General features: G+C 51.2%; 1 protein-coding gene across 9 annotated transcripts in view; it reads right to left on the bottom strand.

Moving 5' to 3' along the window:
* EBF3 (EBF transcription factor 3) overlaps positions 1-27,500 on the bottom strand; it is a 114,526-nt gene that overhangs the window by 12,501 nt on the left and 74,525 nt on the right. For 5 of the 9 annotated variants that reach the window (XM_037011722.2, XM_037011725.2, XM_037011724.2 and 2 more), the window contains 4 exons: positions 26,515-26,596; positions 22,811-22,955; positions 17,225-17,355; positions 16,627-16,753 (listed from right to left, as the gene is read on the bottom strand). In XM_037011722.2, coding sequence (XP_036867617.1) covers positions 16,627-16,753; positions 17,225-17,355; positions 22,811-22,955; positions 26,515-26,596 — 485 coding nt within the window. The remainder of the gene's footprint in view (positions 1-16,626; positions 16,754-17,224; positions 17,356-22,810; positions 22,956-26,514; positions 26,597-27,500) is intronic. The other 4 variants (XM_037011723.2, XM_037011726.2, XM_037011727.2 and 1 more) reach the window with 1 other exon arrangement.

Raw genomic sequence — 27,500 nt, 5'->3', positions numbered from 1 at the left:
TGACATATGTCCAGCTATTGCTAGCTTCAGATTTATCCCTGTGGTCCTTTTTTGTCTAGCATATTGCCTGAGCACAAACCAGGCAGGAGGAACACTTTATTCTTGCAAAGCTTTAATAATCTGTGAATGGCTGACTACTACCTGATGTAGAGCGCTATCATTCCACCAGCCTCACGAAATTGCTGGCCACAAATAGTAATTAATCTTTTTATCCCTCAAATTGTAATTTTGACTATGAACTGTGCGCAGCCATAAATCAGCAGCACACGCTGTGTACAGTGCATGAATCACGGCCGGGACTCCGTCCGACCGCACACTCCGTGTTTAACAAGCTTTATAAGGAGCCATTGGGCTTTATTATGGCTCTGCCTGACTCCAGCGAAAACTGAGCCCGGAGGCCCGGGGACGCGAGTTCAGATGAAAATACTTATTAGAGTACATTACTTCTTGGAGTAGATACCGCTTCCCAAGGAGGAACGCCAGGGCACACGGCGCGACATAAATCAGGGGGTTTTCTGAGACTAATAAGACCTGCCGCCATCTATTCATTACTCAGGCCGCAATTTGGGCCACCACTCATTAGTCAGCACGTAATTTGATGATTAACACCACCCAACTCGGCGGGTCTGCGGCACGCCGGGGACACAGAGGCTACGGCTGCGAGGAGCAAGGCTGGAGGCTGCCCGAAATAACTGGTCCCCACTTTTCTCCAGCGCTTGGGCTGCGGGTGTCAACACCCACGGCGGGTCTCGTCAGTGACGCCAGAAGACTCGTACGCACACTAATAATGCGCCCGAAAGTTGAGGCCACAATATGATCTGACGTTCCATCATACATGCTGGAGACAAAGGTCCGCACAGGAATGTGAAGTAAGACATTTTCTTGTTAATAAAGCATTGATCCGACGTATCGATTTTACATGACATGGCTTTTGCTGCGATTTTGCCCTCTTTTTTCTTTGCAAATAGTGAAGCTCTTCAAAATGCCTCGGCGCATGTGACATGGCAAAATTTCTAACTCTCTGTGATGTAAATTCTATACGTGTAAAACCACTTCATAATCAAACCATTAATCATCAGAAGCTGTCAGCGTTGACTTGGGGGACAATTTGTCACGTCTCTGCCTGGGCCGGGACGAGGGTGTGGGGCTACAGCACCAGGCGGGCAGCAGGGCGGATGGGCCTCGCCAAGCAACTTGGCCTAAAAAGGGTTAGATAAAGTATTGCACTTCTTGATCAGGGAACAAAAAAGGTGGCCCATTGTGCATTTCTAACATGTCAGGGTCTCTCCTCTCTCCCAGCTAATCACCATGACTGTTTGACTTAATGAATCGGCCTGATGAAAGGTGATCAGAAAAGATAGATGGGCAGCCGCTATTGATTTCATGCAAATGCCGCTGACAGGTGATAGACGCTTTAATGCAAGCTTTCAGAAGCTTTATGACTTGTAATAACCATACACTCTCATTCTGGGAGAGACATTTTCCAGTGTTTCAGCTGAACTGATATTCTCCTTCTATGACTAAAAATATTTTAAGGCAGTATAAATATGCAGGTACCTTTCGCCTCTTGCTGCAGCCCAGAGAGCGTTTACATCTTGATGCACTGCCAAGAATAAGATCTGCGCTCCCCTAATGGGGGGATGATGACACGGAACTGAACCACTGTAGGTCTCAGCCATGCTGGCCTGGTGAGGGCGGGGCTGCTGCAGCCTGAAATCCCGTCCAGGGGCTTTGCTACTGGAAGCCCAGTGAATTTACATGGGAGAACTAGAAAAAAAATTTGTCCACGTCTTTAAACTACAGAAGTGACATGCATTCATGGTTCTCGGAGGGTTTTGATCACTGGGGGTGGGGTTATCCAGTTTCCCTCCGTGCCTCCAGGAGCAGTGCCATCTGCAGAGCCGACTGGCGGCCTTCCAAGTGCCAGCGCACACAGAACCCCATCCCCTGCGCCCAGCGAGACCAGGAGTCGGGGAGACTCCACTGGCAAATCCCGCAGCCAGAGGAAAAAGCAAGAGACCCTTCACACACATCTAATAAATCCTCAGCGTGTCGAGCTCACAAGGCAACGGCCCAGCCAAGCCAGGGCCAGGCTCCGGGCACGTCCAGTCACAGAGCGCCGAGCCAGGCCAATCAATAGCACTTTCCTGTTTTAGAACTGGGTAATTATGAGGGGGAGAGATTGCCTGACCTTTCACCCGCACTGCATTACTTTGCTGATATTAAGATAAATTGCCTGATTTTGGGTAAACATATGCTGCAATTCAAACTGTCAGCACTGGTTTGCTCAGGGATAATTTGTATTGATCTCCCAGCTTCTTCCCAATTTTGCTTACTGACCTCGTGGATAATTAGAGAAGGAGCCTTGGGTGAGCTCAAGTCGGGATGAAGAAGGGATATGAAGAAGAAAAAAGCAAATTTGTTTTATGTTAATATTTGTAGGGCCTCCCCCGCCAACGCCCTCACATCTGTCAGCATCAGGAGAGCCGTAAATTAATGTACTTGGTTCCTGAGCAATTTATTCCAAGGAATTATTTAGCAGCATGCTTAGTCTCTGAACATGTGTCACTGGGTTAAATTAATTTAAGCTCTGCCTTAAACACAACAAAAACAAATGTTATTTTCTGCTGAAGGGGGGAAAAAAACAACACATTTCTCAAAATGTTATTGTAAGCTCCCAACTTCGTACATGGATTTCCACATATCTGCATCTGAGAGGATGAGTTTTATAACAAACTGACCCCCCAAAGTAATTAGCACCCATTATTTGTTCTGAATTCAAATCTTGCTAAGATGAGCTGCTGCATATAAAAGAGATGCATGCATGTGCAAAATTATATCATTTAAGATATGTCAGATTGTAAGGCAGTTGTATCAAAAGTCATAAAACAAATCTCCCTTGTGAAATATCTCTTTATTAACAGTGCCATAAGATATTAACATTCCTCATTTAGTGGAGGGCCTTTTATCTGTTTCAAATACATTATTCGTCCTTTTAGAGATAAACTGTATTAATATCCATTTGAGTAGGCTACCGCGGCCTAATGCATAGTAATTTTTGTAGGAGAGCTTTTATTTTAGAATAAGAAAATTACACAGCAATAAAACCTGAATGAATCAGAAGCTAGAATAGCCGGGAATCACATTCCATGCCAAATGGGGCAGGCGATCAGGCGGCCTGTGAAAGGCCAGATATCCGGCTATCATATGCAGGCCGGCATCCAGCATGGGTCATACAAATAGAGCCTGACACGGCCACATAGACTCAATGATTCCTACACGTCGGAATAGCCTACAGCTCGGGAAGGATACATATTTAAATATATTTGAGTGTACTGGAGTTAATCTCGTTACTTTACATGCATTAAAGTCATAACAGAAGAAGCATTCTAAATATTTAAGTCATGCCCATGTACTGGGGGATTAATCACACCGCAATTGATAAAATTTTAACGGTCTGTGATGTCAGTTCAAGTTGGGATTGCTGGAGCTAATGTGGCAGCAGAAAATGGCACGAGGCTCCCAGCTGCAGCTGCGGCCAGAGAGGCTCCAATCGGCCTGCTGCAATTAGAAACGTACCAATGGGCAAGAGTCAGTGGAATCTGCTCTCTTGTGACATACGTAGTTTCAGTTTTCATTTTGATGGCTTAACCTTCTTTGTCAGCCAGCCCTGCCTTGAGGTCTGTGTTAATCTCTGATACCCCAAAATGTTTATGATTATGTTATTAGACTCGAATTCCAAGTCCATTAACATATAAACCTAATTGAATTAAGCAAAGGGGACACGTTCAGGACCTCTGAACGTGCAAACAACACAGGAACAAAATTTCAGATCAGAAAATCTATGTTTGGGGCCAGTGTGTGTTTTCTACGAAGAGACACTCTCTTGGAAGGAAAGTGGCCAAACGAACTGTCTTAAATACAGTTCATTCAGCTGGCATTTACTAAACAGCTACTATGTGCCTGGGGCCCCTTGTGGAGACACCTCCCCCTGCCACCCAAGGGCATCCAGGGCAGCAGGAGCAGAGGTGCCCCTTGCGGTGCCATGCTGCCTCAGTGGGCTGCCTGCCCAGGGTGCCGAGGGCCTGGCGGGCCGCCTGCAGGCGAAACTGGACTGGAGAAGGAGGAGGGGTCATGGTGACCAGCTGGATGGTGGTGGCAGCGGCCCCACCGCCCCGCCAGGGGGACCTGGAGAGCAGCCCGGCCAGCGAGCAGGGCCGACTCCCGGTGCTCCCGGACTGACCGCTCCTACAGCCACAGTTCTGCTTCCAAAACGGTGCCATTAAACGCACAAGGGGGACGCTTGCAGGTAGGAGACCAGCCGCTTTCGCGCGGCCTCTCCATTGTTCAGAGGAAGCCCAGTGAGCAAAAAAAGGTATGAGAAGTTTTCGGTTTGGCGCCAATTCTCCCTCTGCCTGAAATGCCTGACCGCAGCCATAAAGCCAGGGGGACATTCACTTGCTTCATTCCAGCTGCTGGTCGCAGCCATCAAATGAGTTCCCGTTCCATTTCGATAATGGTCCTCTTCCTGTAACTTCCCAGTCATGCATTTGTCATAATGCAGTAATTTTCTAGCTACAAACAGATCCTCATAATGAGGCAGTTTTTCACATTAGCAACATAACTACATAATAAGAACATCTGTGGTTCCTTTTCCGAGGGACAAGAACGCGCTTCAATTAAGGCAGTGGGGATTGTTAAATAAGATATAGTATATCTTACTAACAGGGATATACCCAGACCCTGCCCCAGCAGACGGCAAGCCTTCAGTGTGCCTGAATGAACACAGGTTGTAATGTGTAAAAATTAAATAAAGTAAAATTAAATTGCTCAATACAAAGACATCCCTCTAGAGGGTGTTAGTGATTTCAGTGACAAAGTGCTATTTGCTGACAAGTAGTTTACACATTAACCAGCTGAATCCAAGGGGGAAAAATGCCAATAGCAATTATATCACCTTGAGGTTATTAAATGTCCCACTGATAAGTAACTAGGTGAACTTGACCAGGTGATAGAGGCCGCTGTGAGCAAATGACTGTGCAGTGAAGAATGTTTCTCTGTCCCGCTGTTCCTCCAGATAGCTTTTCTTTCAAAGATGACTGTATAAAAAGTTGCATTAAAAATGTGTGGCCTTTGAAGACAACACTGGTGTTCAGCTTCCCCCCAAAACACCCCAAATGTCCCACCCCCACCTGAGCACCTTCATTTCTCTGCCTCAGAAACATTGCACGAAGTCTGCATAGGCCTGTTTTTCTTCTCCCCGTTTTTAGGCTTTAAAATGATGCTAAGTTCTCCACTTTATCATCAACTGTCTCCTCCAAGTGCATTTCATCTATGAGAAATTCAGATGCTCGGGAAATTAAAATTTCAAAGATCTGCTGCAAAAAAAAAAATCAATGGGGCGAGATCAATGCTCATAGAAATTTCATGAACTTTGAACTGATCTGGGCATGATGATGAGAGGTGGCTGGAGTTCCAGGCGGCTGACGGCTCCTCATGCCGATGAAAAGCGGCCGGGGCAGCTGAGAGGAGGACCGCATTTTAGATGGGTTTTCGCTTTCATATTTTGTCCAACAAAAAATTAATATTTAGTCTATTTCAGTAACAAGCAAAAATAGAAGGAAAAAAAACCCTGCTTTCCTGGCACGACGTGTAATATCCCCACTTCTTAAGAGCACCTAATGCTTTGCACATTAACGCAGCCACGAAATGAAATCGGTTCCCTCTGCAGCCGATTGCAGGTGCAAATTAATATTGTAAAATGAAGATCAATACATGGACAGGGCCAAATCAATAGTGGCTAAATTATTGCTGCATTTTCCTCCTCATTCAAGATGAGTTGTGTTTTCCTCTCAAAGTCAATACTTTGCAGCTTTTCTCATTAATTTCTCAATAAATTTGGCAATGAATTTCAATCACAGAACTCGGCAGGGTGAGCCAGGCGTTGGGGCATGCATGGGAAACACAAAGGCCATGGCGGTTCTGCATCACTCCCCAGAAGCAGACCTGGGCTCCCCGGCCTGGCCACCAGGGTGGGCACAGACACCAGGACTTTGAGTCACCCTTCTTTGACATGTGGCTAACCCTAGTTGCCCTCACCGAGTGACTTGGCTTTTCCAACATCCCAGCCCTGGGGCCTGACGCCAGCAGGGGTCGCTCAGGCCAGCCCAAGATCAGCCTCCAATTCACGGGAGTTACTCCAGGGGCCCCTCCAGCCCACTAACCCAGGAGTGTGTCCTATAACCAAGGCCACAACGGATGGGAACAGCGCCACACCTGACTTCTTGCTGGAAGTCAGATGCCTCCTCATCAGTACTGGGAGTGCTGTGCTGGTATATTCATACCGGCAGCCCAGCCTGGCCTTGTGCACAGGGACCGGCTTCCATTCACCACTGCCTGGCAGCGGATGGTGGCATTGTGATGTGACACCAAACACAGAAAAGGGGACAGCTCATCTTCCTTGTTACCAAAATAATACCCTCACTGACAACTGTTGGATTGCATTCAAACAATGCTGTTTACATACCTCAAAGAATACACTGGATTATGGCTTTATAGTCATGCCACAACTCCATCCACTGAGCCCAGCCGGCAGTGGAGGAAAACTAAGGCACACGGCACATCAGATGCCCTCCCTCAGATGGCCTTCTGCCCCCAGGGACAGACTCGCCACAGTGGTGGCTCTGAGGCAGGGAGGTGGTCCTGGTCACCCAACAATCTTCACATGCATCACGAGGCTGCTCTAACAAACATCACCTCTATGTCAGGAAGAGCCTGCGAGCCGGAGGGAAGGGGAAGCCAGTGGGCAAAAATCACCCTCCACTTCATAAAGCACACACGCTCCAATGGCATCCTTCCTTCAGAAAGAAAACTCAAGTATCCTGGTATCACCAACCCTCTGAGAGTGAGTGAGTGAGTGAGTGAGTGAGTGGTGTGTGTGTGTGTGTGTGTGTGTTCAAACCCAAATGGGCGACAGAACGCTCTGTGCAGAACCATCCAGGCAATGAATTTGCACACTTTAAACCAGCGTAAAATCTCCATACAGAGGTGAGCTGGAAAACAGGATCTGAAATTTCAACCCCCTCCCAGGAGAAGGATCCCTGCTGCGGTCCTGTGCTCCCAGAGGTGGCCAGCTGTCCACTTGTTTGGGGCCTGCCCTCCTTCTGGAAGGTAAGGTGGGCACCCCCTGTCATGGCACCTGCCCTTCTCAGTAGCACTGAGTAAAGACTGCAGGCTTCTTGAAAATGCCAGGCAGTGTAGAAAGGTTACCAAAACATTTTTTATTTTGAGAGGCCAATGTGAATGTGATGTTTTTCCTGTGTCCACCTAAAGACTTGCTCCCAGTGTTTCCTGACAGCATTACCTACAACACCCAAGCATGTGTGAACTGACGAGGGGTGACCAAGACGTGGTGTAGCCGTACAGAGGAATAGTACTCAGCTGTACAAAGGAATGGGGCTTGAAACACTAGGCTGTGAGAGAAGCCAGACAGGCCACATGGCGTGTGACTCAGCATGCCCAAAATGCCCACAACAGGCAAATGCAGAGACAGGAAGTGGGCTTGTGGGGGTGTGGGTGCAGGGAGGGCGGGGACAGGTAGGGGGCTGCTAAGGGGCATAGGGTTCCTTTCATGCGATAAGAATGTCCTTGAATCAGCTGAACGGATGCACAACTTTGTGAATACACCAAACACCACTTAACTGTGCACTCCAGATGGGTGAATTTTTATTATGTGAATTATATCAGAATACAAAACAAAACATTAAGTAACATCGCTCATCTGGATTAGAATACATGTGCCAGCCACCCCTCTACTGAGGGACCTGCCTTCTAAGGTCTGAAGGTCGTCTAATGATAAAGGTGCTTTTTGGTATTTGTCTGAAAGGGTGGAGACCCTCCCATCTATGGGGAAAGGATGGGGAACAGGGGACAGGTCCCACTCAGGACGTGTAACCAGCCTTCCCAACAGTCCACATGGAGGCATTTTTATCTCCTGGACTTTCAGGGTGAATGAAGAAGCAAAGCATACTCTGAGACAGAGCCTTGGAATCCACGAACCACAGTCCTTGAACACAGGGTTCCAGGTTATGTGCCATGTAAAACGGTCGTGTTTCCACACGAGGAGCCCGGAAATCCCAAACCCCATTTCCTCTGCCAGACACCCACAGGAGTACCTCCCCAAACACCCCCACACCCCTCTCCGGGGCTCTCCCTTCTAGAGAACCCCACCCTGCCAGGATCCCACAGCTGTCCCTCGTTTTATGGAACCTAGCACCTTTTAGGACTATTTGGTTCACTTCTTTTCTACATCCTGCCTCATTCTCGTAAGACTCTGATTCAGCAGGACTGCAAATGTGGCTTGTGCAGTAGACATTGGCCAAGCACGGCCAAGAGCCAGGCACAGCATAGCCTGGCTGAAGGCATGGTGCTCCCCAGCGAGGAACCCACCAAGAGTCACCCACCCCAGCACCTCCGAGGCCCAGGCGAGCATCAGGTAAGCCCTGGACCAATACAGAGACAGCCGTGGGTAAATTCCAAATCACACTGGCAGGAAGAGGCGCCATCCCATCCTTGGGCACCACGCCCCTTTCAAGATCACTGTGACCAGCTGGGACTTTCTGGTCACTGGAGAAAGGAGTGATGTAGGACATGTGGGGTCTGGGGCAGTGAGGTGGTGCATGTGGGTGACAGGTGGGGGCAGGCACCCCCCCATGGCACCATGACAAACCTCGGGCAGGCCAGGGCACTGTCACTGGGACCACATAGTGGAGAGCTAACGTGGCTCCCTGCAGGCAGGAGCTGAGGGACCCAGCGGCCCTGCCCACCCCCCATCACGTGTGGACCTCACTTGCATGGTATTAAAACAAGTCAACTCTTGAAATAACGACCATTTTAAGGACTCTAAGCACACGGGGCCAATTTACTCTTTAGCTGGGGAACACACTGTCACCCAATGCCAAGTCGTTCAGGAGGTGATCATCGATGCGCCTGCTGTGAAGGTCCCTTGACCACAGAAACTGGACTTGCTGCACCCCCGGAGCCGGGTGCTTGTTCACCAGCCCTGCGCCTGCAGGCCTGAAAGCCTCAGCAGGACGTCTCTGTACTGCAGACAGTGTGGGAGGGATGCACAGGGGTCCCAAGACAGGGCAGGGTGCCGCCACAGCCCCTGTGTACTGAGAGAGGAGACAGGGGCCCTGAGAATAAGGGGGGAAGATGGAGAAGGAATCTGGCAGAATCCCCCAACCCAATCGCCCAGATGCCCTGACTTGGGGTCCTTAGTGGCCACCAGGTGCTCAGTGGAGAAGGAGGGCCCCGAGAAGGTGGGGGTGCTCCCATGGGACTCAAGAGTGTGTTGCCATGAATGGAAGATGCAAGGAAGGGTTATCTCGCAAGGGCGGGCCGAGGGGCGTCTTCCAGGGGAAGGAACAGCCGCCCTGTCAGCCTTACCCTGAGGAGGTTTCCCGCAGACGGGCTGCCCCTGGGCTCACCGAGATCCGCAGCAGCTCACCGTCTCAGTGCGAGCTTCTGTGTTTACAGTTTAACACAGTCTGTAATGAATCTTCCAGATCATATGCGCCACCCCACATATCCTCAGGTCCCTCGCGGAACTGAGTTATTCCATGTGCTCATTAAGAGCATTTGGAAACTTATTTTTCTTTTTTTTCTTTTTTTTTTTGGTGTAGCAACTAGCCCACAGCACTAAGGGCTTTCCACTTCGTTGTTTCTTCAAAAAACTTTCTAAGAAAGTTGGACTAACTCATTTGGCATTTTCAAGGATGAATAAAAAAGTCCCAACTGATTCAAATGCTAACACTTTTTAAAAGCACTTTTTCTCACTCAGCTTTTGGGAGCCACACCTCAGCCTAGAGCACAGGTTAGAGGCAGGTCCACAGACCTTGCGAAAACAGGTTTCAGAGGACACCACCAGCAGCTGCTGAGCTCAGTGCTGTCACCGTCCCCACTGGTACAGCGCCCCCCAGCCAGGTGCACCCACTGCCCACTTCCAAGCCGGCTGGTAGCCTTGTGCCCTATGTCCAGCAAGGCAGCCCTGGTGGGAGGTGGCCTGTCACCTCCATGGCTGCGGTAAGACAGAAAGAAGAAAACTATAATGTTTCCTTCTTGGCCTGGAGCCACAGAGAGATCTGTTTCTTCTCTTCGACATTAAAAGAACCACATGCTTCCACCTAAAACTCCCCATTGAATGGCTGTTCTGATGCTTCGCTTGGTCTTCGTCGTTGAACTTGAGAATTTCCACTGGGTGCTTTGTACGGTTTTATTTTTACACCTTGTTATGTCAGCTCTATTCTACACTTCAGTCGGTCCTATTCACCTTGTTGAACCTTTAAATGGCCATTCATTCACTTCCCCACCACCCCACGCCAGATCCCCAAACTATTCTCACAAGCGGGCTCACATCCTCACCAGCCAGATCTCAGAGTAAATCCCGAGCGTGATGCCAGCCTATCCTGGGCCGCCCCTCCCACTGCCCCCTGGAGGGTGGGGCCCCTGCCTGTGCCGGGGGGCTTGGCGAGCGGTGGGCCGGGCCTCCCCTTCTGCTGCCCACTTCCCAGCCATCACCGGCAGAAACCCCAGTGACCCTTTTGTCCTTTCGGGAAGATGGATGGCCGTGTCCTGCCTGCTACATTTTGTCAGGTTTGGTACCAGAGAGTCAATACCTTCACCTTGACACGGAAACTTCGTGATTTATCAGTCGGGTTCTCCTCCTGGGCTGGTGCGGCCCCACGAAGGGGCACCAATCAGGGGGCAGTGAGCAGAGTTTGGTCACAGCCACTTGGAACACAAGCAAAGCCCCTCTGACGACAGACAAATGTGTCTTGTTAGCAACTGCCCAAAAGCGCTTGACTTGTACTAATAACAAAAAGGCCATACTGGTCACCGTGGGTCCAGAGATGAAGCACCCTGTCACCAGCCTGGTTGGGAAATTAGCAAATAATGTTCTTTTCCTTGATAAATGGGTGACAGCTCCCTCTCACCAATCATTTTTAACATTTTGATGCATGCCTATGATCCCACTGGAGGAGCAGAAAAGTTTACTGGCCCTCAATTTTCAGATGATGAATGGAACTCTCTAAATGTGCGATTTCTGTATGAGGTATAGTTCATTTTAAGCAATTCTAGTAAATGGGTGTCACTGATTAGGACAAATAGTCTACTTGTGCAATAGCACAAACGGTGTGTCTCATTCTCCCAGCCTCCTTTGAGACAGGAGGACGGGGATGGCAGGGACCCCGGAGCCCCCCGTGCCACTCCAGAGGGGGACACAGCGCGCGGCCTGCTCTCCCAGTGCCCCCAGCCCATTGCAGGACAGGCCCAGCCTTCCGGGTCTAACGTTGTACCACACAGTGCACAGGACACCGGGTGGGCACTCTCCTTCCTTGGTGGCCCTCAGGAGCCCACACATGACCCCAAGAGGTCAGTCTCCACTCCGGGGTCCACACACCATCCCAGCCGATGGGCAAAAACCCTTGACGATGTAAACAGGACAAGGTGGAGTTGGGTTGGGGGGAGTAATCATGTCACTGGAGCCATGCACCATCTGGCTAACCGCCCCAGCTCTCTCTTCTGGACAGGCCTAGAGGTGCCCTGAGTTGGTAAGGCTGGCCCCAAGCTCTTCCTCCACGGAACTGAGCTATCACATAAAAGTGAACATGTCTCTCCTCCAGGGCACCTCGAACATTCACTGACACCCTCCATCTGCTGAGCAGGAGCAGCGAAACAGTGTGGGTGCAGAATGCCCACTGCAAATGGGCATGGGCAGTGGCTGGGACAGGAGTGGGCACCCGGGAGTAACAGACTGAATTGGCTAGAAGCTTCCCCAATTTTGAGGACCCATAATTAAAATATTTGTTTCTACACGGTGTCCACACACTTGGCTAAAAATTTATAATTGAGATAAACAGGTGGTTTACATTTAAGGGAAGGCATTAGCATTTAGTTTAGCGTAGTAAGAATAGTATGATTTGTAGGAGGCGATTAGGGATCATTTGCTCTGTGGATACAAGTAATTTGTTTGAAGAGCGCTGGCCTGGGAGACAGCTAGTTGGTGCTGGCGGTGGCCGAAGGGCACTATTGATGCTACAGTGTGTCACTGCGCCGTTGACAGAATGCACACAAAAGATCTTTAAAGCACTTCAGAAACATGAGCGCCTTTCAAGGAGTGGAGTGAAGTGGGGATTAAACGGTGGAAGCCTGCAGAGGATATGGCAGGGCCCCAGGCAAGGGTACTGTCACCCTACAGGTGCCAGGACAGTCTTCCCCTTGCCATGACACCCGTTCAAGGCACAATATGACTTAAAAAACACAAAACCGTAAATACTGTATCAGAAAGGACACGAACTGTCAGAAATTACTGGCCGAGCTATGATTTCACAAGCCTAAAATCGAATGTGTGTCTTTGTGCAGAAAGTAATCATTTTTGTGTCCCATCCAGCAAAGCCCTGCAGACCTGAGACGGGCCCATGTGCTCAGCAGTCAAGCTGTCTGTCTGCTCTGGGCAGGTTCTTGACTGACTGCCAGCATCCTATGGAGTAAGAGGGCACGGTCCCTGGCAGGCAACTTGCTGGCTCCAGGTCCTTTGTGATAATTTATTTGAATAAAATAAATATCTAAAGGGAGGGTGGGTCACACATCTGGGTGCCAGAGCCCCACAGCTGCAGCCCGTGGCTGTGCCCGGAGTCAAGTGCCACTGACCAGCTTCGGCTCTTCTGTGTAACAAGAAAGCTTCTACCAAACGGATGAGGAGTAACACATTTGTGCAAGAACGCCTCACATTTGGAAACATGTCTGTAGAACTATAGAACTAGTTTTCACTCTTAACATAATTTCAATTAGAAGCATACAAATTCCAATTCGTCTTAATCAAATAAAACTGCAATGCTTATATTCTAATTAAAAATAATTTTCTTTTATTACTCTTAACCGTTTGATGTGTTTCTACTGGTGAAATCATGAATGGAAACTGTTCAATCTGCCCCATACCATGAGTTACTCAGGTAGGATATTCCGGGACTATTTAATTATTATTAAACAAGCAAATGATACACTATCAGACAAATATTAAAACAAGTATTGCACTCAGTTATTAATTTGCACTATTCACTTTTAAATGCAGCAAATATCTCATTAATTTAATTTTAGGTGCCCACCCGTTTATATTGCATTTTACAGTCTAGAAGGCAATTTACTATTAACTGGCAATTACATACAGAGTGATTGTTAATTCTGCTCCTAAGTGCTAGCCGCTTGAAAGTCGTTCTCTCTCTCTAATTTTTGACCTTCTTACAACAGGGGTGAGGCATGCAGGGAATACAAAGGACTGGTATGGGGGAGCTGGACATGTCACTTGTGACTCGTTCTTTTAATTCTCCGTGCTAATCAACGGAACTGCCACTGCCTCCCGGGGTAATTGTGTCTTTACAGTAGTTGAAAGCAGCCGGCAACAGGCCTGGATGGATGGGCTCGGCCTGCCTCCCCTTCCCGGGCCGGGCAGCAGAGCTCCCACACCCACTCTGGGTTGACTAATCGGGTCTGGTTCTGAAAAATCTGGTGTTTCTCAGATCACTGTAAACAGATCATTTAGGCTGCTTGCCTCTGGCGGGCGGGGCCCCTGCTCTGTGCACAGGTTCATTATCCCCAGGCCTGCAAGGTTCAATGTGAGGGTGTCCCAGCAGCCTCCGGGCAGGCGGGCAGGGGAAATGATGGGAGCCAGATGCCCAGGGGACGGCGCCCGCCCTGCAGGGCTCTGCGCCTGCCTCCTGACGTCCAGAAGGGCTGGCTCAGTTTTCAGGGGGGTGCAATTCTCAGTGATTACTACATTGTCCCCATCAATTTCAGGGCCAATGCGAATCAGACAGAAGCTTCCAGGTCAGACAGGTTATGACCCCACCTTTCCTCTGCTCCCTGAGAGTGTAGGGCCCCATATCCCTTACATGGCGTTTGAAATGTATATTCCCGTTAATGATTGGGGTGCGGGGGGGGGGGGGGTGAGGGGTGGGGGAGGGGGCAATAAATCACCCTCCCACTAGGAAAGGCAAACGCACTGAATGGCTTCATTGAAATGCCCGTCAGTGGGAGAACTCTCCATGGAGGAAATCCCCAAGGCCTTGGGCAGCCGGACCCGGAACCTGTGGCCCAGAGACCCAGTCGGCCTGCAGTGGACATGATACCCACTTGCAAAATGGATGCCCAGTGTTGAGACAGTGGGTGGCAGCCAGAGCTACCCCAGGGATGAGCCGCTTCCCCGTAGGGGAGGCAGGCGGAAGCTCCCAACACCAGGGGGGCAGGCATCCATCCGCCTGGCCAGAGGGCCATGGGCTGCAGAGAGAGCTGCTCTGACACTCCCACCACCAGCCCCCCAGCCCTGGAGCTGTGGGACAGGGCTGCACTGAAGGCCCTCCACACGTGACTCCTGCTGGCCAGTGACAGGCAGCTCCTCCCCGCCACTCATTTTTCAAACGCACCTGTGTTTGTTTACGATGCCCAGTCCAGGGCCTGTCTCTGTCCCACTGGGGCCAAAATCCTCAGCAGTCAACAGGCAGGGGAGGGAAGGGGGAAATGGACTTGTCTGCCATCGTGTCTTGGAAAAGAGTCACCACTCACTCCTAACAGCAGCCTGCAAATTTCCCCACCGAGAAGCCCGGCTGTGCCAAGATACCATTCACCAAAAGGGCCACTGATGGGGCCCGTGAGGAATGCATCCAGGAGCCAGCTGGCCTTGCCTCAGCCAGACCCCGTGCTCGTGTTAGTGTCCTGAGCCGACGCTGAGCCCACACACAACACAGCTCATGAGCAATCAGTGTCCCCTCCTTCGAGGAACCAGGGACCCGACAGAAGTTTACTTCAGAAGGACGGCTTGCTAAGCACCCACCTGGGTCCAACATAGCCCTGGAGTTATCCCTGGGTGAGGCCCAGGAGAAAGTGGGACTCCAGTCAGGAGGCGTGAGCCCGGGGCAAACCCACCCAGCAGTTAGCAGGTTAACAGGAAGGGGTGCAGAGCACCCGGCCTGGCCACTGCTCCCACCCCCAGCCACACCCCATCTACACACGGCCCTGAGCTCGCACCTCACAGTGCCCGGTGCCCTCGGTCACCTGCACACGTGCAGGCACTCAGCCACTGACGTGTGTATTTGCTTACATGACACCCTAAGTTTCCTAACCCCACTGACATGTCCTTTTGTAACACCCTGGGGGCCTCAGAAGCTGGAGAAGCCCCTCGTCCATCCCAAAGGCCAAGGGCATCTGGATCCTGGAAGGGGGACGCACACCCACAGCTCCTTGCTACACACACCGGCTTCCCCTGGGTTCGTTCAGGGCTCCTGGGTGTGTGTGCTGCCCCGCGGGAGAAAGCGGCCCTCATTGGGGGGCAGGTGCCTCTCTCCCATTCGACTGTGAGTGGGGCGCTGACTGCGGGGGGTGGCCAACAAGGACCACAGGTGTTCCTGGCAGCTGGGCTGTTAAGGGTCCAGATGCCTCTGGGGACAAAAGCCATGGCTGTCTGTAAGGACCCAAGTTAGGCACTCCCTGGGGCCACATTAGCCCCACTGCAAAGTGCTGGGAGACTGCATTTCACACCCATTCAGTCCTTTCCACAGGGAAGCAGGTGAATAACCTTTGCAAACCCCGATGTGGAAGGGGCCTCAGCGCCCTCCTTGTCCCCTGCCTGGACAGTGGGATGCCAGACCTGCTCCAGGGCCTCCCGCCGCTGGTGAGAGAGCATTGTCCAAGCCTACGGACCCCAGCCCAGGTCCCCCCCTGGACCGCCCGGCCCCCAGCTCTGAGCACACCAAGACTATGACTGTGCAAGAACCAGAGCCCATCCCTTCCTCCCTCTTGGGGTTTCAGCAGACACTGTCCCTTGTTAAGAACACTTCTCAGACATCACAGCTTTCTGCAGATGGCTAGCACTAGAAATCAGAATGCAAACATGCTGTAAGCTTATTTATGGCATCTCTGGATACCTCCAACAAGTCGTGCTGACTAGGCACTTGTGTGTACAGAGCACCGGATAAAACAGCTTTGAGATAATAAACGTGTATCTTTAGAGGCGACCCTTTCTGGTGACAGAAGTTTGTGTGAGACCATTGCAGAATACATATTCCCTTTAAGAGTCGATAGGGTGTAGGGTGTGAGGCACCCCCCTAGCCTGGAGCAGAATATGGCCTGAATGGGACCTTCATGTAGGGAGTGTGGGCACATGACTTAACGTCTGAGTCTCGCTTGTGCAACTGGACAAGAGTGACATCGTGGGGCCGCCCCCGCAGGGCTGAGATGGACACGTAGCCCCTGCACATGGGCAGTGCCTGACAGAAGCCGGGGCTGATTGATCTGGCTAACAACACCCACCACCTTGCTTTCCAGGTGAGAAACTGAAGGTCCACAGGTGGAGGAAGGGGCCCAATTTCACTAGCCATGGGGGCTGCGCCTGTCACAGCATCACACCAGCTCAGATGAGGACTCAGAGCCTGTGTACGCAGCTAAACCCGGGGGCCCAGGGGGCTTTGTCCGTCCTCTCAGAACCTGTCTGTTGTCTGAAGGGGCCACCACACGCCTCCCACTGGGAGGAGGCGCCTAACCACTTGGCCGTGAAAGTTGGAAATGCGAACTCACCAGTGTAGACAAACCGCCCAGGAGCACCTTTACAGAACTGCTTGGATTTGTAGGACAGGGTGACTTCAACCACTCCAGGAATGTGCCGTGGTGGGGTCTGGACTCGGATGGCGTGGGGCGTTATCAGCTACAAAAACACACAGTGAACAGGCTTTCAGAGGCACTGGCTGTGAGCCGTGGGCACTTGCCAGTTGGATATAATTACCAAAATGAGCACAAATTGGACCATCGTCTCAGAATGCTCCCTTCTAGCTGTCACCCAGAGACCCGGATTCTATGGTGTTCCTTAAGAAAAATATCTGCAAATGATCCTGGGGTTTAGTTTGCAGGAAAGGCCACAGGGCATCATTCATATGAAAATTGCCACCATATGTCTCCTTAAACCTGCTTCTAGTAATTCTGGCACTAATTGTTCCCGTGTACTGACAGACCTCCTATGGCAGGTTTGAAACCCCCGAGTTTAGGGAGTCTGGAGAAGCCCCTGCCACAGGCGATCGTCTGAGAAGAGTGCCTTGTGTCAGTGTGCTATTGGCAGTCTGTGAAACCACTACAAAGCAAGCAAGCTACAGCTGGGGGCTGACCGATTTCGCAGGCTTACCTCACTCCACACCAACATAGTTCCGAACACAACTTGTAGACCGTCAAAGAAGTTGTCTCCGATTATGATCACAGTTGCTCCCCCCGTGGTCCAGCCTTCACTGGGACTGATGGCCTTGATGCACGGAGTGGCTGCTCACACAAGACAGAGAATGCGGACCTTAGAGCCTCTCCTGGCAACGCCGGCCCCTCTGCCCACCTCGACTCAAGCTGGACGCTGCGGGAGGAGACGTGGGCCGGCCCTCCGGGCGGCATGCAGAGGGCAACCGTAGATCAGCACGTTGATGTGTTTAAAGCAAACTATTAAATGTTTTATAAAGCAATGGCCAAGCCACAGAATACTAGTGAGCAAGAAAAAGAATGGCTTGATATAGCAAATTATGTGTCAGGGTAAATATGACTATTACAAATGATTAAGCATCGCGTGCATGTGGCATGTCGATTTATCTGCTTTGCTGTACAGATCTAAGCAGAGTCGATCAAAAGGTTGTTGAGGGAAATGGAGGAGCAAACGCCCTGCATTTCGATTCCTCATAAGGAGCTAATTGGGTTGGGTTTTTTCATCCACGAACTTTGCCTTTTGGTTCAAAACTTCATTTTCCTCTGTCACTCCACAATTACTACTTTTCACTTTTCATCAGGAAAAAAAAAATCAAAAGTGTATATTAATACTTTTGTCAAAGGTATGCATTTTACATCTAATACTGTTTGTCGACAGGAATCCCCAGCCGCCGGCCTGACCTGGCTCTGTCTAGGGAGCCCTCCCATTTGCATGAGTTATTACAATGGCTGCAGCCTGGCCTGCAGAGGCAGCCCTGCTCGGGGAGGGGAGACAGACAGCCTGGGAGGGCGGGCACAGGGGAGCAGGGCCTGGAGGCCACAGCCCTGGGAGGGCAGCGGGAGGCCCTGCATGGCGCTCCAGTAGCCTTGCACCCAGGCCAGCTGGGCCTGAAGGCTGCAGTCTCGTGGAGTCTTGACTTTGTTCTGGCCTTTGGTGAGAGCTTCAGCTACATGGTGCTGGCAGACCTCTCCCGCCGCCTTTGGTGGCCTTTTGTGGAGGAGGAGCTCCTAGAAACGGCTGCCTGCTCTGGTGGGGGGGCACCGTGGCCCTCCCTAGCTTTCCACCTTTGGTCTGCAGAGAAGACTGGACAGTTAGGCCTGGGTGACGGGCAGCTAAGTGGCCTTAAGACCTTCCAGTCTCCTGGTGGATGCTGTCGGGACACAGAGATGGCCCGGAGAGAGGAGCTCAGGCCTCCATCCCAGCACAAGCCCTGGGCCCCACCCCAGGCATTGTCCCATCTTCCTCCTGGCTACCCTGGGGTGCCGGGGAGAAGGTGGGCCATGAACAGAGGCACTGGGCGCAGGTCTGAGGGCACCCTCTCCAGCTGGGTGTACGCCCCTCGTTCCCAACAACCTCTGTGGATATTTGTCCGAAAAGGAGGGTGTAAGCTCAGTAAACAAGAAGTCCCTAGCTTGGCCCCCTCGTGGCCATGTGCATAGACAAGAGTCCTCCAAAGGGCATCTCAGGGCCTTATTAGGCTGTTCGTTTATGGGAGGCCCCGTGCAGCTCGGCTTCAGATGAATCATCTTTTTAAGACTCCGGGTCATATCTGGCCGCGTGTCTTCATAAGCGGGAGTTTTCCGGAAGCCTGCGTGCCGTGGTTTCCCTGACGGGTCAGAAGCAGCACTCTGCAGACACGTCTAGTTAATCACCATTAGCTATTGTTGTTTAGCACACTGCCAACATGCCACCTCCCTTTGTTTGCTTTAATGTTGGACTAGCGGGGGTTATATTTGCTCATTCCGCACGCACCTCCCTCCGCAGCAGAAGCACAGAGCACACACCGGGAGCCTGCCCTTAACTAGCGCTGTTGACTTCATGCTAATAAGTTCATACAAATTTTCATTTCTGAGGCTTCCGAGTGACATTTGCTTTTCTTAATTGCATGGAGAGCATTTGAAAAGGATCAGCTCTCTAAAGACTGACAAGTCTCCTCCAAGGGGGTGACCTTCATCAGCACAGCCAATTATGGCAAATAATTCACAAAAAAAAAAAATTACAGTAAACAAATTTACTTTGGAGGTGAGAAAAGAGAAAAAAAAAAACAGGATCTACTGCAGGCACTGGAGACTGCTATCTGGCAGCTGTGGCCCAGTGGAAAGCCACGTCATCTCGGAATTTGTGCTGCTTTTCGGAGGAAAGAAAACCCAGGCCCGCACTGGCCTCCTCTGCAGCCGATAGCCATCTTCCTTCTGCCCGAATTTGCATACATTTCAATGCACATATAGAGAGGGAACATGTGTTCAGTGGGAACCGTGGCAAAATGAATTACACAGACAGCGTTAGAGATCTAATGATATACGTGCACAATACACTCAAGCAGATGACAGGAGCTGGCAGGGCAGCTGAAGATGGCAGAGGAGGAGCAGGGACTGGGCGGGGAAGGGAGCCGCTGTGCGCTCCCCACTTTCCTCCCCGGGCCCCCTGTGGGAAGCAGCCCTGAGGCCAGATCCTGGTCTGTGTGCTCCTGGTGTGGCCAGGCCTCCCGGGGGGCCCAGGGCTGCCAGGCTCCGGGAAGAGGAGCCGTGGCACCCTCCCCTGCAGGTCTGACATGCGCCGGAGGGACCTGCTTTAACCGTAAGGAGCCTCTCAGCCTACTCGTGAGAAGAGGCTCGCACTAAGCACACCGTGGCTGCAGCGACCTCCGCACCCTTCCCCCTTAGGCCCCCGTGGGGCCCGGTCTGTCTGGCGGCCAGGGGGCCAAGGGCTGGGGCGAGGATTTCAAAAAGTGCAAGTGATGCCCCTGGAAGCCATGAAACCTGTGGTGTCGACCAAAACACTCCACTTTCCCTCTTTCTTTTGGGGTCTCTCCATCATACCCAGTATCCTATTAGGAAACAGGCTCCCCATCCCGGTTCCCGTTAATCAGCAAGCTCTCTTGAGTAATATAACAGCATTTGTCACCTTTCTCTGCATTCACAATATTGAGGCACTCCAACAGGCCTAATCTTGCCTCATGAAGACTTCTTTGTTCTGCCTGCTAAAATGTCTTGTAATTGTGCTTGGGATGTCCAGATGGCTGGCTGATACTCCAGCTGATAGGATTATACCTTTTACCTCTCCTAGGGCCATCTGTTCCCCTGAACTCGCTAAAGCCCCGCAGCCTGGATTCGGTTGTCCTTATTGCATAAACCTAACCACATTACGGCACTTGGCATGCAAATCACTTCTCTGCAGGCCGGGTGCTGGGCAGGGCTCACGGAGGGCTTACACAGGGCTGGCGTCGTTCACGAGGGGGCAAGTGACAAGGAAGGAAATCCCGGAAGCCTGAGTTCTGCTGGGCCGTGCTGGGGGAGGCGGGAGGGTTGTGCTCCCCTCGCCTGTGTTCAGCCCTGTAAATAATGTGCCTTGCTTTTCTGTGAGCTCAAAGGACACGATGGCAGACGACCCCCACAGCAGCAGCAGGGGGAAATAGTTTACTTGGAAACCATCAGCCTGTGTGTACACACTGCTGGTGAATACCCGATGATTGGATAATGAGGTGCTAGCCAGGAGAGCCTGCGCAGAGCTCAGAGTGGTGGCGGATGGGGCACCTTTTCCTCAAAGAATGTGGGGCTGACTCAAATCGAGCACCCCACCCCTCCGCTATGGTACTGACCAGGCAGGAGGAGGTAATGGCTTTGGGGACAATACAGCCAGACCTCGTGATGACCTTCCTAAGCAGCATCTCTCCCAGGAAGGGACGGACGCATGGGACGTGTATCTCCTCATCCTAGAGGGGACACAGCCATGTTTTGTAGGCATCTCGAGAACCAAGCCTTAACCACAAAACCAGCACATGCCTTACTATTTAGGACAAAGTCTTTTACTTCAAGACCTTTTTCTTCAACTGTATGCTAGTTCTCGGGCACCTATTTGTATTTCAAAATTAGAGTCACTTTCTGGGGTGGAACAAGATATCTCAGTCTCTTATAAGAAAGTGATTTGGTTTAGATGTTGACAAAATACTGAGAAACAAACATTAAAAAAAAATCTTGAGCAAGGCAGCTTCTGCAAATAGCTTTTGATTAGCTGAGTTTTATCTCCAAGGTACTGACTAGTGGCCTTTATTTTTCTAAATGATATATTTTCTGCTTATAGTCAAATGCTCCTTCATGCTACTTACAAAAATAAATACTTGTACTTTGTTCAGATCATAATAGCTCATTAGAGGAGGCTGATTTTGGACCTAGACTACAACGTAACACCAGAGGGCTGAGGGGGCCTCCTTGAACCTATCGCCTCGTGAGCTCCATTCTCTGGGGAAGCAGGGGACCAAGGACCGGGATTCAACCTTCTTAATTGTGCAGCTCATTAGTGATGGTTGCTAAGCAAGACATACACCTACCTTCAGTGCATAGGAAGCAGATAAACAGTACGTCACAGATTCTAATGACTCTGGTGCCCAGGGCGACCTTTAATTATTATATTTTTGTTCTCTTATACCTTAGTCATTAATGTAGAAAAACAAATTAGTTTATTTTTGTGGACTGAAGCAGATTCATAAATCGTCTTCCTGTTTTCATGTCTGAATCATATTTCATTCTGAGAATCTACACACGCTTCATTCACTTTGCTGAGTATGCGTATGTCTGCCTCACGTGAGGCTCCTGAATTCGAGACCTCACTGTAGAGGATTTGTCTTAAAATCGGTTAGTTTTATGGGCTCTTTGCGCTAAAGGATCTGATCGTGCTGCTTTGTCTGCAATTCACTTTTGAAAACCGCCTCACTTTCCTTTCTCAGTTGGTGTTGGCCAGACTCTGATGACTCATCTACGAAGTGTTTTGAGAGGAAAAGGATCTTATGTTAAAGGGGCCGTGATAAACGGCGGTAACCAGCACAGAAGCACGAAGTGGGATGTGCGCAAGGGGCGTGGGACAGCCCCCGCATCTGAGAGCTCTGAGTTCTGACTCCGCGTCCGGAACCACCACACCCTGCCTGTCACTCCTGCCAAAATGCTTCTTTTAATAAGCGAAACAAGAAGTTGACCACTTGGGAGTATTTGGTACAAAACACTTTTATGCTTCTTTCTCACCCTCCACCCCCCACACACTTGCACACACGCACACACACACACACACACACACACACACACACTCGCTCTCTCTCACTCTTCCCCTCCCCATCTAGGGGCAGGAAACGGTCCTTCAAGTCCATTCTGAGCTGATGGAACCAGTATGTGACCGCCCACTGACACGTGCACAAAGTATCTGGGGATGGCCTTCTGGATGGGGGCTTGTGACAAGCCAAAATAAAACCAAATAAATCAAAATTGCAACAAAAGCTCTAGGCGAAAGAAGGCTTAGGAAGAAACCAATAAAGTGGAGTCAATGGCAGGTGCGGCGGCAGGACGCTCCTCGGTACATGGGGAGGGCACAAAGCAGAGCGGACATGTCCCAGGCCCCCATGAGGGCTGGACGCCCTTGCATGGGTGGCCTGGCCTGCGAGGGGGCCCAGTGGGCGCAACTCGACATGGATGAACATAAAGGATGGTGCAAAGAAAAAGCAACATCGCAAATAAAAAAAGACATGTAACATGTGCCTACCATTTTCCAGATAAGAAGGGGCCGTACCTTCTGACGGGTCTAGGCGGCGCGCCCGCCGCCCATGTTTGGAATTGTTGTGCACAAACATGTTGTCAGACACGGCCAGCACGTGGCCGTCCACGTTGACTGTTGTCGACACAACAACCTGTGGAGATGAAGCAAATTTGAAACTGGAGTCTGGCAAACACCCCTTAGTCAGAACAAAGGCCACCTCGGAGCACAGCTCAGGGTGCAGCCTGGCTCCTAGGCTCCCTGACGGTTTCTCTGAGGTTTTGGCTAATGGGAGCGGGTGGGTGGTTTTGTTCGGTTTTGACTCAAGATTGCTTCTCCTCCAAACCTGCTACACTAATTACAGTTTAATCTCCTATTACGCTAACAAGTGAATTCAATTCAGAGAAATATTCTTCTAGCCATTAGCTTCAGAAACACCCCTCCAGCCACTCGTTTCAAAGCTGTTCTGATTGATCTCTTCACTTATCAATTAGATGGTTTATCTAATTAAAATTAGTCCACTTGAGACTGTCCTCCCTTGAAGGGTTGTGAAATTCAGAGTTGCCAAAAAAAAGGCCTGATAAATCACAAGTGTCTCTACCACCCACGTCCTGGCACCCTACAATCCCTGGGTCAGTTCCACAGTCACAGCTAGTATCTGGTAATGAACTTTTTTGTATCTGGAAAGACCAAGCTGAGCATGAATAGTGGAAGTGTGTTCGACCCCGGGGAGTACCCTTTCTCAAGTCCACTGAGAAGGACAGCGAGGACCCGGTGTGCCAGTGGAACAGTCCTTCCTGGTGGCGTGGAAGGCCCCCCTTAGGTCCAGGCCCAGGCTGGGACCAGGGAGGAATGGCGGGAGGGGCCCTCTTAGGGTCTCTCCTTGACTTTGGGTAAAGCAGAAGAGCAGCTCATGTGTGTGGAGCCAGCCTCGTTGACCCCAGACCCCTTCCCAGGTGAGCTTGTGCAGAGCATCCCAGAAGTGGCACCCCTCAGTGGACCCAGGAAACCCTAAGGTACTACCCTGCCTCATCTGTGCTCTCTAACAGAGTAGGTCCCCGAGGCAGCGCACAGCAGCCCAGGCCCTGGGAGGGCGCCCAGCAGGCCTGCCGGGCTGGAGCCTGGCTCTGGACAGCGGTGGGGAGGGCCAGCCCACCTAGACAGGCCAGCCGGGCTGAAGCCTGGCTCTGGGCAGCGGTGGGGAGGGCCAGCCCACCTAGAAAACCCCGACCCCCCCAAGAGACGTGCAGGTATGTGGGGGGCCAGGAGGGCTTCCGCCCGTGTCCACCTTCCCTGCTCCATCTGCACCTATAAACAGGCCACATAGAATGACCATTAAAGCCAAAGCTACCACAGGCCCTGGTTATTAGTGACACATCAATAGTGGTTCATCCGATGTAGTATATGCGCCACAGGAACGCAAGAGGCTGCAGAGGTGGAACCACAGGGGGTGGAGTGCGTCTAGGGGTCAACGGGAATTTGGGGCACTTTCTATGACATTTTTCTGTAAATCTCAAACTGCTCTAAAAAAATCTATTAGTCGGGAAAAAAAGAATAATAGAAGTGATTAAAAATAAATAGTATTTTAAGGGTTAAAAATAAAAGGCCAAAGCTATGTGCATATATACAAATACATCAGTGTAACTGATTTTTTATAGGGAATGTCAGGCCCCACAAGAAGACTGTGAAGCAGGGGCAATACCCACCACACCCCCAAAGCTCCCTGCAGGGGCACCTCCCGGCGGCTCTCTCCCCTGTGGGCACTGCTGGGATCACCGGGGGCGCCGCAGTGCCCGCCGCTCTGAGCCTCGGGGTACTGCTGGTGCGCAGCGCCCAGGTCCCAGTACCTTGGATCTTCTCTGCCCGCAGCCCTCTGCACTGCCCTGGTGGGGACAAGGCTCTGACGCCCCTCTGGTGCCGCAAGTGGCCCGGCAGCCTGCCAGGAGGAGGCAGGGCTGCTCCTGTCCACCCAGGCACCCTCCTGGCAGTCCGTCTGCCAGGCCCCACCCTGGGTGCTGAGGGAACTATACCAACAGGTTGCCTGAGTGCGATGCAATGCCACCTAACACTAGACAGACATGACCCTTTTAAGTTCTTAGACCACAGTGCATTAAAGAAACAAGAAAGGTAAAAATCAAAATTAAACGAGGCCCCTGGCTTTGCTCTATCATCCCCATGTGGGTCAGACAGCAGGGGACGGAGTGCAGCTCAGCAGAGGAAGTAGACAGTCTATGCCTTGCCTCTCAACCTGGGCCAGCCCTACAGCGCACCTACCGGGAGTGCCCAGGGTGTGGAACCAGCTGGAAACACCGTGTAAGCCCCGAAGTCCTGCTGAGTCCAGTTAAACCTTCTGAGAGGCAAGGATTAGCTACAGAGACCGAAGGAAGCCCTTCTCGTAACTTGTGACCGACACTGTGTTTGGACACTGGTGAGACAATGACTGGCCTCTGCTCTCCTTAAATGGGTCAACATCTCCTATGAAGCCTTGTGCAAGAAAAATGGAAGCAGACCCAACTCTTGGTAGCAGGAGACACTACAGTGTCCCACCTCAAGAGCCTGGCCCGGGCGAGCTCCAAGACCCTTCTCTGATTGGCTGTCAGCTATAAAACCGAGTATCAAGGTTCACTGAAGTGGAAGTTAAATTTCTAAAAGAACAGCATGAGCAACTGGGTGGTGAACTAGTTTAAATCCCAAGTAAGAATCATTTGGTAACTCATCTAATCTGCAGTCATGTCCATCAGCGGTCAAACTCTTCTCTGACTCGTTAGGGAACCACAGCAACTGTATCTCAATCCAGAATATTTTCTAATTAAATCAGCAAAATAGCCCATCACATGTGCAGAATATGCTTCACCCTGAAGTGTCCTCCTAATTATTGACCAGCAAAGGCAAGAAAAACAAAGTGGACCACAGCCATCCAGCTCTCCATCCTTGCTCCTGGGGATGAAGTCCTCGGGGGCAAACGAGTCCGAGTGAGCCTGGGTCCAGCAACGCTGTTGGCAGCGAGGCGTGGAATCAAGGAAACAAGGCCTTGCCACACCCCAGGGGGAGGAAGCGGGGCTGGGAACACATTCCGAAAGTTCTGCTTGGACGGGGGCTGCTCCCGTCCCGAGGAGGACCCGGGTCCCGAGGACACGGGCAGGTGGCACTGCAGGCTCTCCCCCTCAGCAAGTCAGTCCAGCAATCCCTGAGGTGGTCTTCAGTAGGGGCCCCAAGTCCCAATCAAGTAAGTGTGAACAGCCATGTGTAGCTGAGGCTAAATTAACTTAACTAATGCTAAGAGGGCTTCTTGAAAAAAATCTAAAACGGTCCTTCAGAAACACACCGGCCGGCCATGGGTGAAGGTAAGAGCCCCACTTAACTGACAGCTCTGAGAACTCTGCTTTCCAGACACCCACCAGCCCGACACAGAAGTCTTGGGGCGGCATGCCCACCCTAAGAGCCCCACCTTGGAACTGGGGCAAACGCTGAAGTCACATTTTCAGACCCACTTTCAGTTTGTCATGGGCAGTGACTGGACTTGGTGATCTGGACAACTGACGATGCCAGATCATTTTAGGGCATAATAGTATTTTATCCAATGAACCAGTTCTGGTGCGCCCCCAAGCCCTTAGAGAGCTAAAATCGTTTTCTGCACAGCGGCAACATCAGAGAATTCAGATTTTGTATTGAAAGTCAGGACCGTGGCCAGGGCATCCGAGGAATGTGTGTACCTGGAATCTTCGCATATCTCGAGGGTTGCCTGCATTCTTCAAACAGTTCTGATTGCACTTGAGGAAAAACTTTAGAAAGAATCTATAAAAATACAAAAAACGGATATTTGTTAGGGTTATCAGACAAAAGACATACTTTTTGAAAGACACTCTTGCACAGGGCTGAGCGGAAACCGGCTGCGAGCTGCCCTGTAGGGGGCGATATTGAGGAGGTGCCCGGAGGCTCAGGGAACAGGTGCCTCTGGGGCCTGTGACAAGGGAAACGCCGCACGGGGAAGACTGACATTCGTCTTGACGTGTGCGTTTCCAGGCTTTGTAGTGACAACTGTGACTTGCCCGCTCCTTGCCGGATCTCAGTGCGATGACCACTGAGCTGCTGTCCGCTCCTAGGTGGGCTGCCAGCTTCAGGGCACCTGAGTTCCAGATAAACAACAGAGTCTTTAAGACAGGCACACCCCAAAACTCACCTGTCCTAAAAGACTGTTGTTTATCTGAAATTTAAATGTGACTGGACATGCTGAGTTGGATGTGGCCACCCTCACCCTAGAGGACATCGCTGCCCAGGTACACACGCTTTGAAAGACATATTTTAAAGTTTCAATGGGTACGACTCGTAAGAAAAGAAAGGATTTGGGGGTGTGGCTTTAAGGGCTACCGTGACTGCTGGGAAAGTGTTCTCAGGGGCACAATCAAGGATCCCTGATGTGCCTGTGAAAGTGCCACTGAGGCACAGACGGGGAGAGGCAGGTGCGCCCGGGCTGGGGGGCAGGGCTAGCCGGGAGCTGTCTCTGCCTCCTGCCACACCCCGCCCTGTGTTTTGAAGCATGGGGTTCCAGTGTGTTGAGATGCTGCGACAAACTGCCACCATGTTGTCCTCCCCACACCGGTGAGCTCGGTGACACTGGCAGAAGCACCTGCTTCCTGCTGTAAGGCCATGGGGAAACGGGGTCCCGTGCCCCGAACACCTCGCCCCATCTCGAGAAGGC

This window comes from Manis javanica, chromosome 7 (assembly GCF_040802235.1).
Source record: "Manis javanica isolate MJ-LG chromosome 7, MJ_LKY, whole genome shotgun sequence".
Taxonomy (NCBI): domain Eukaryota; kingdom Metazoa; phylum Chordata; class Mammalia; order Pholidota; family Manidae; genus Manis; species Manis javanica.
This window is presented reverse-complemented; position numbering and strand designations above follow the sequence as displayed.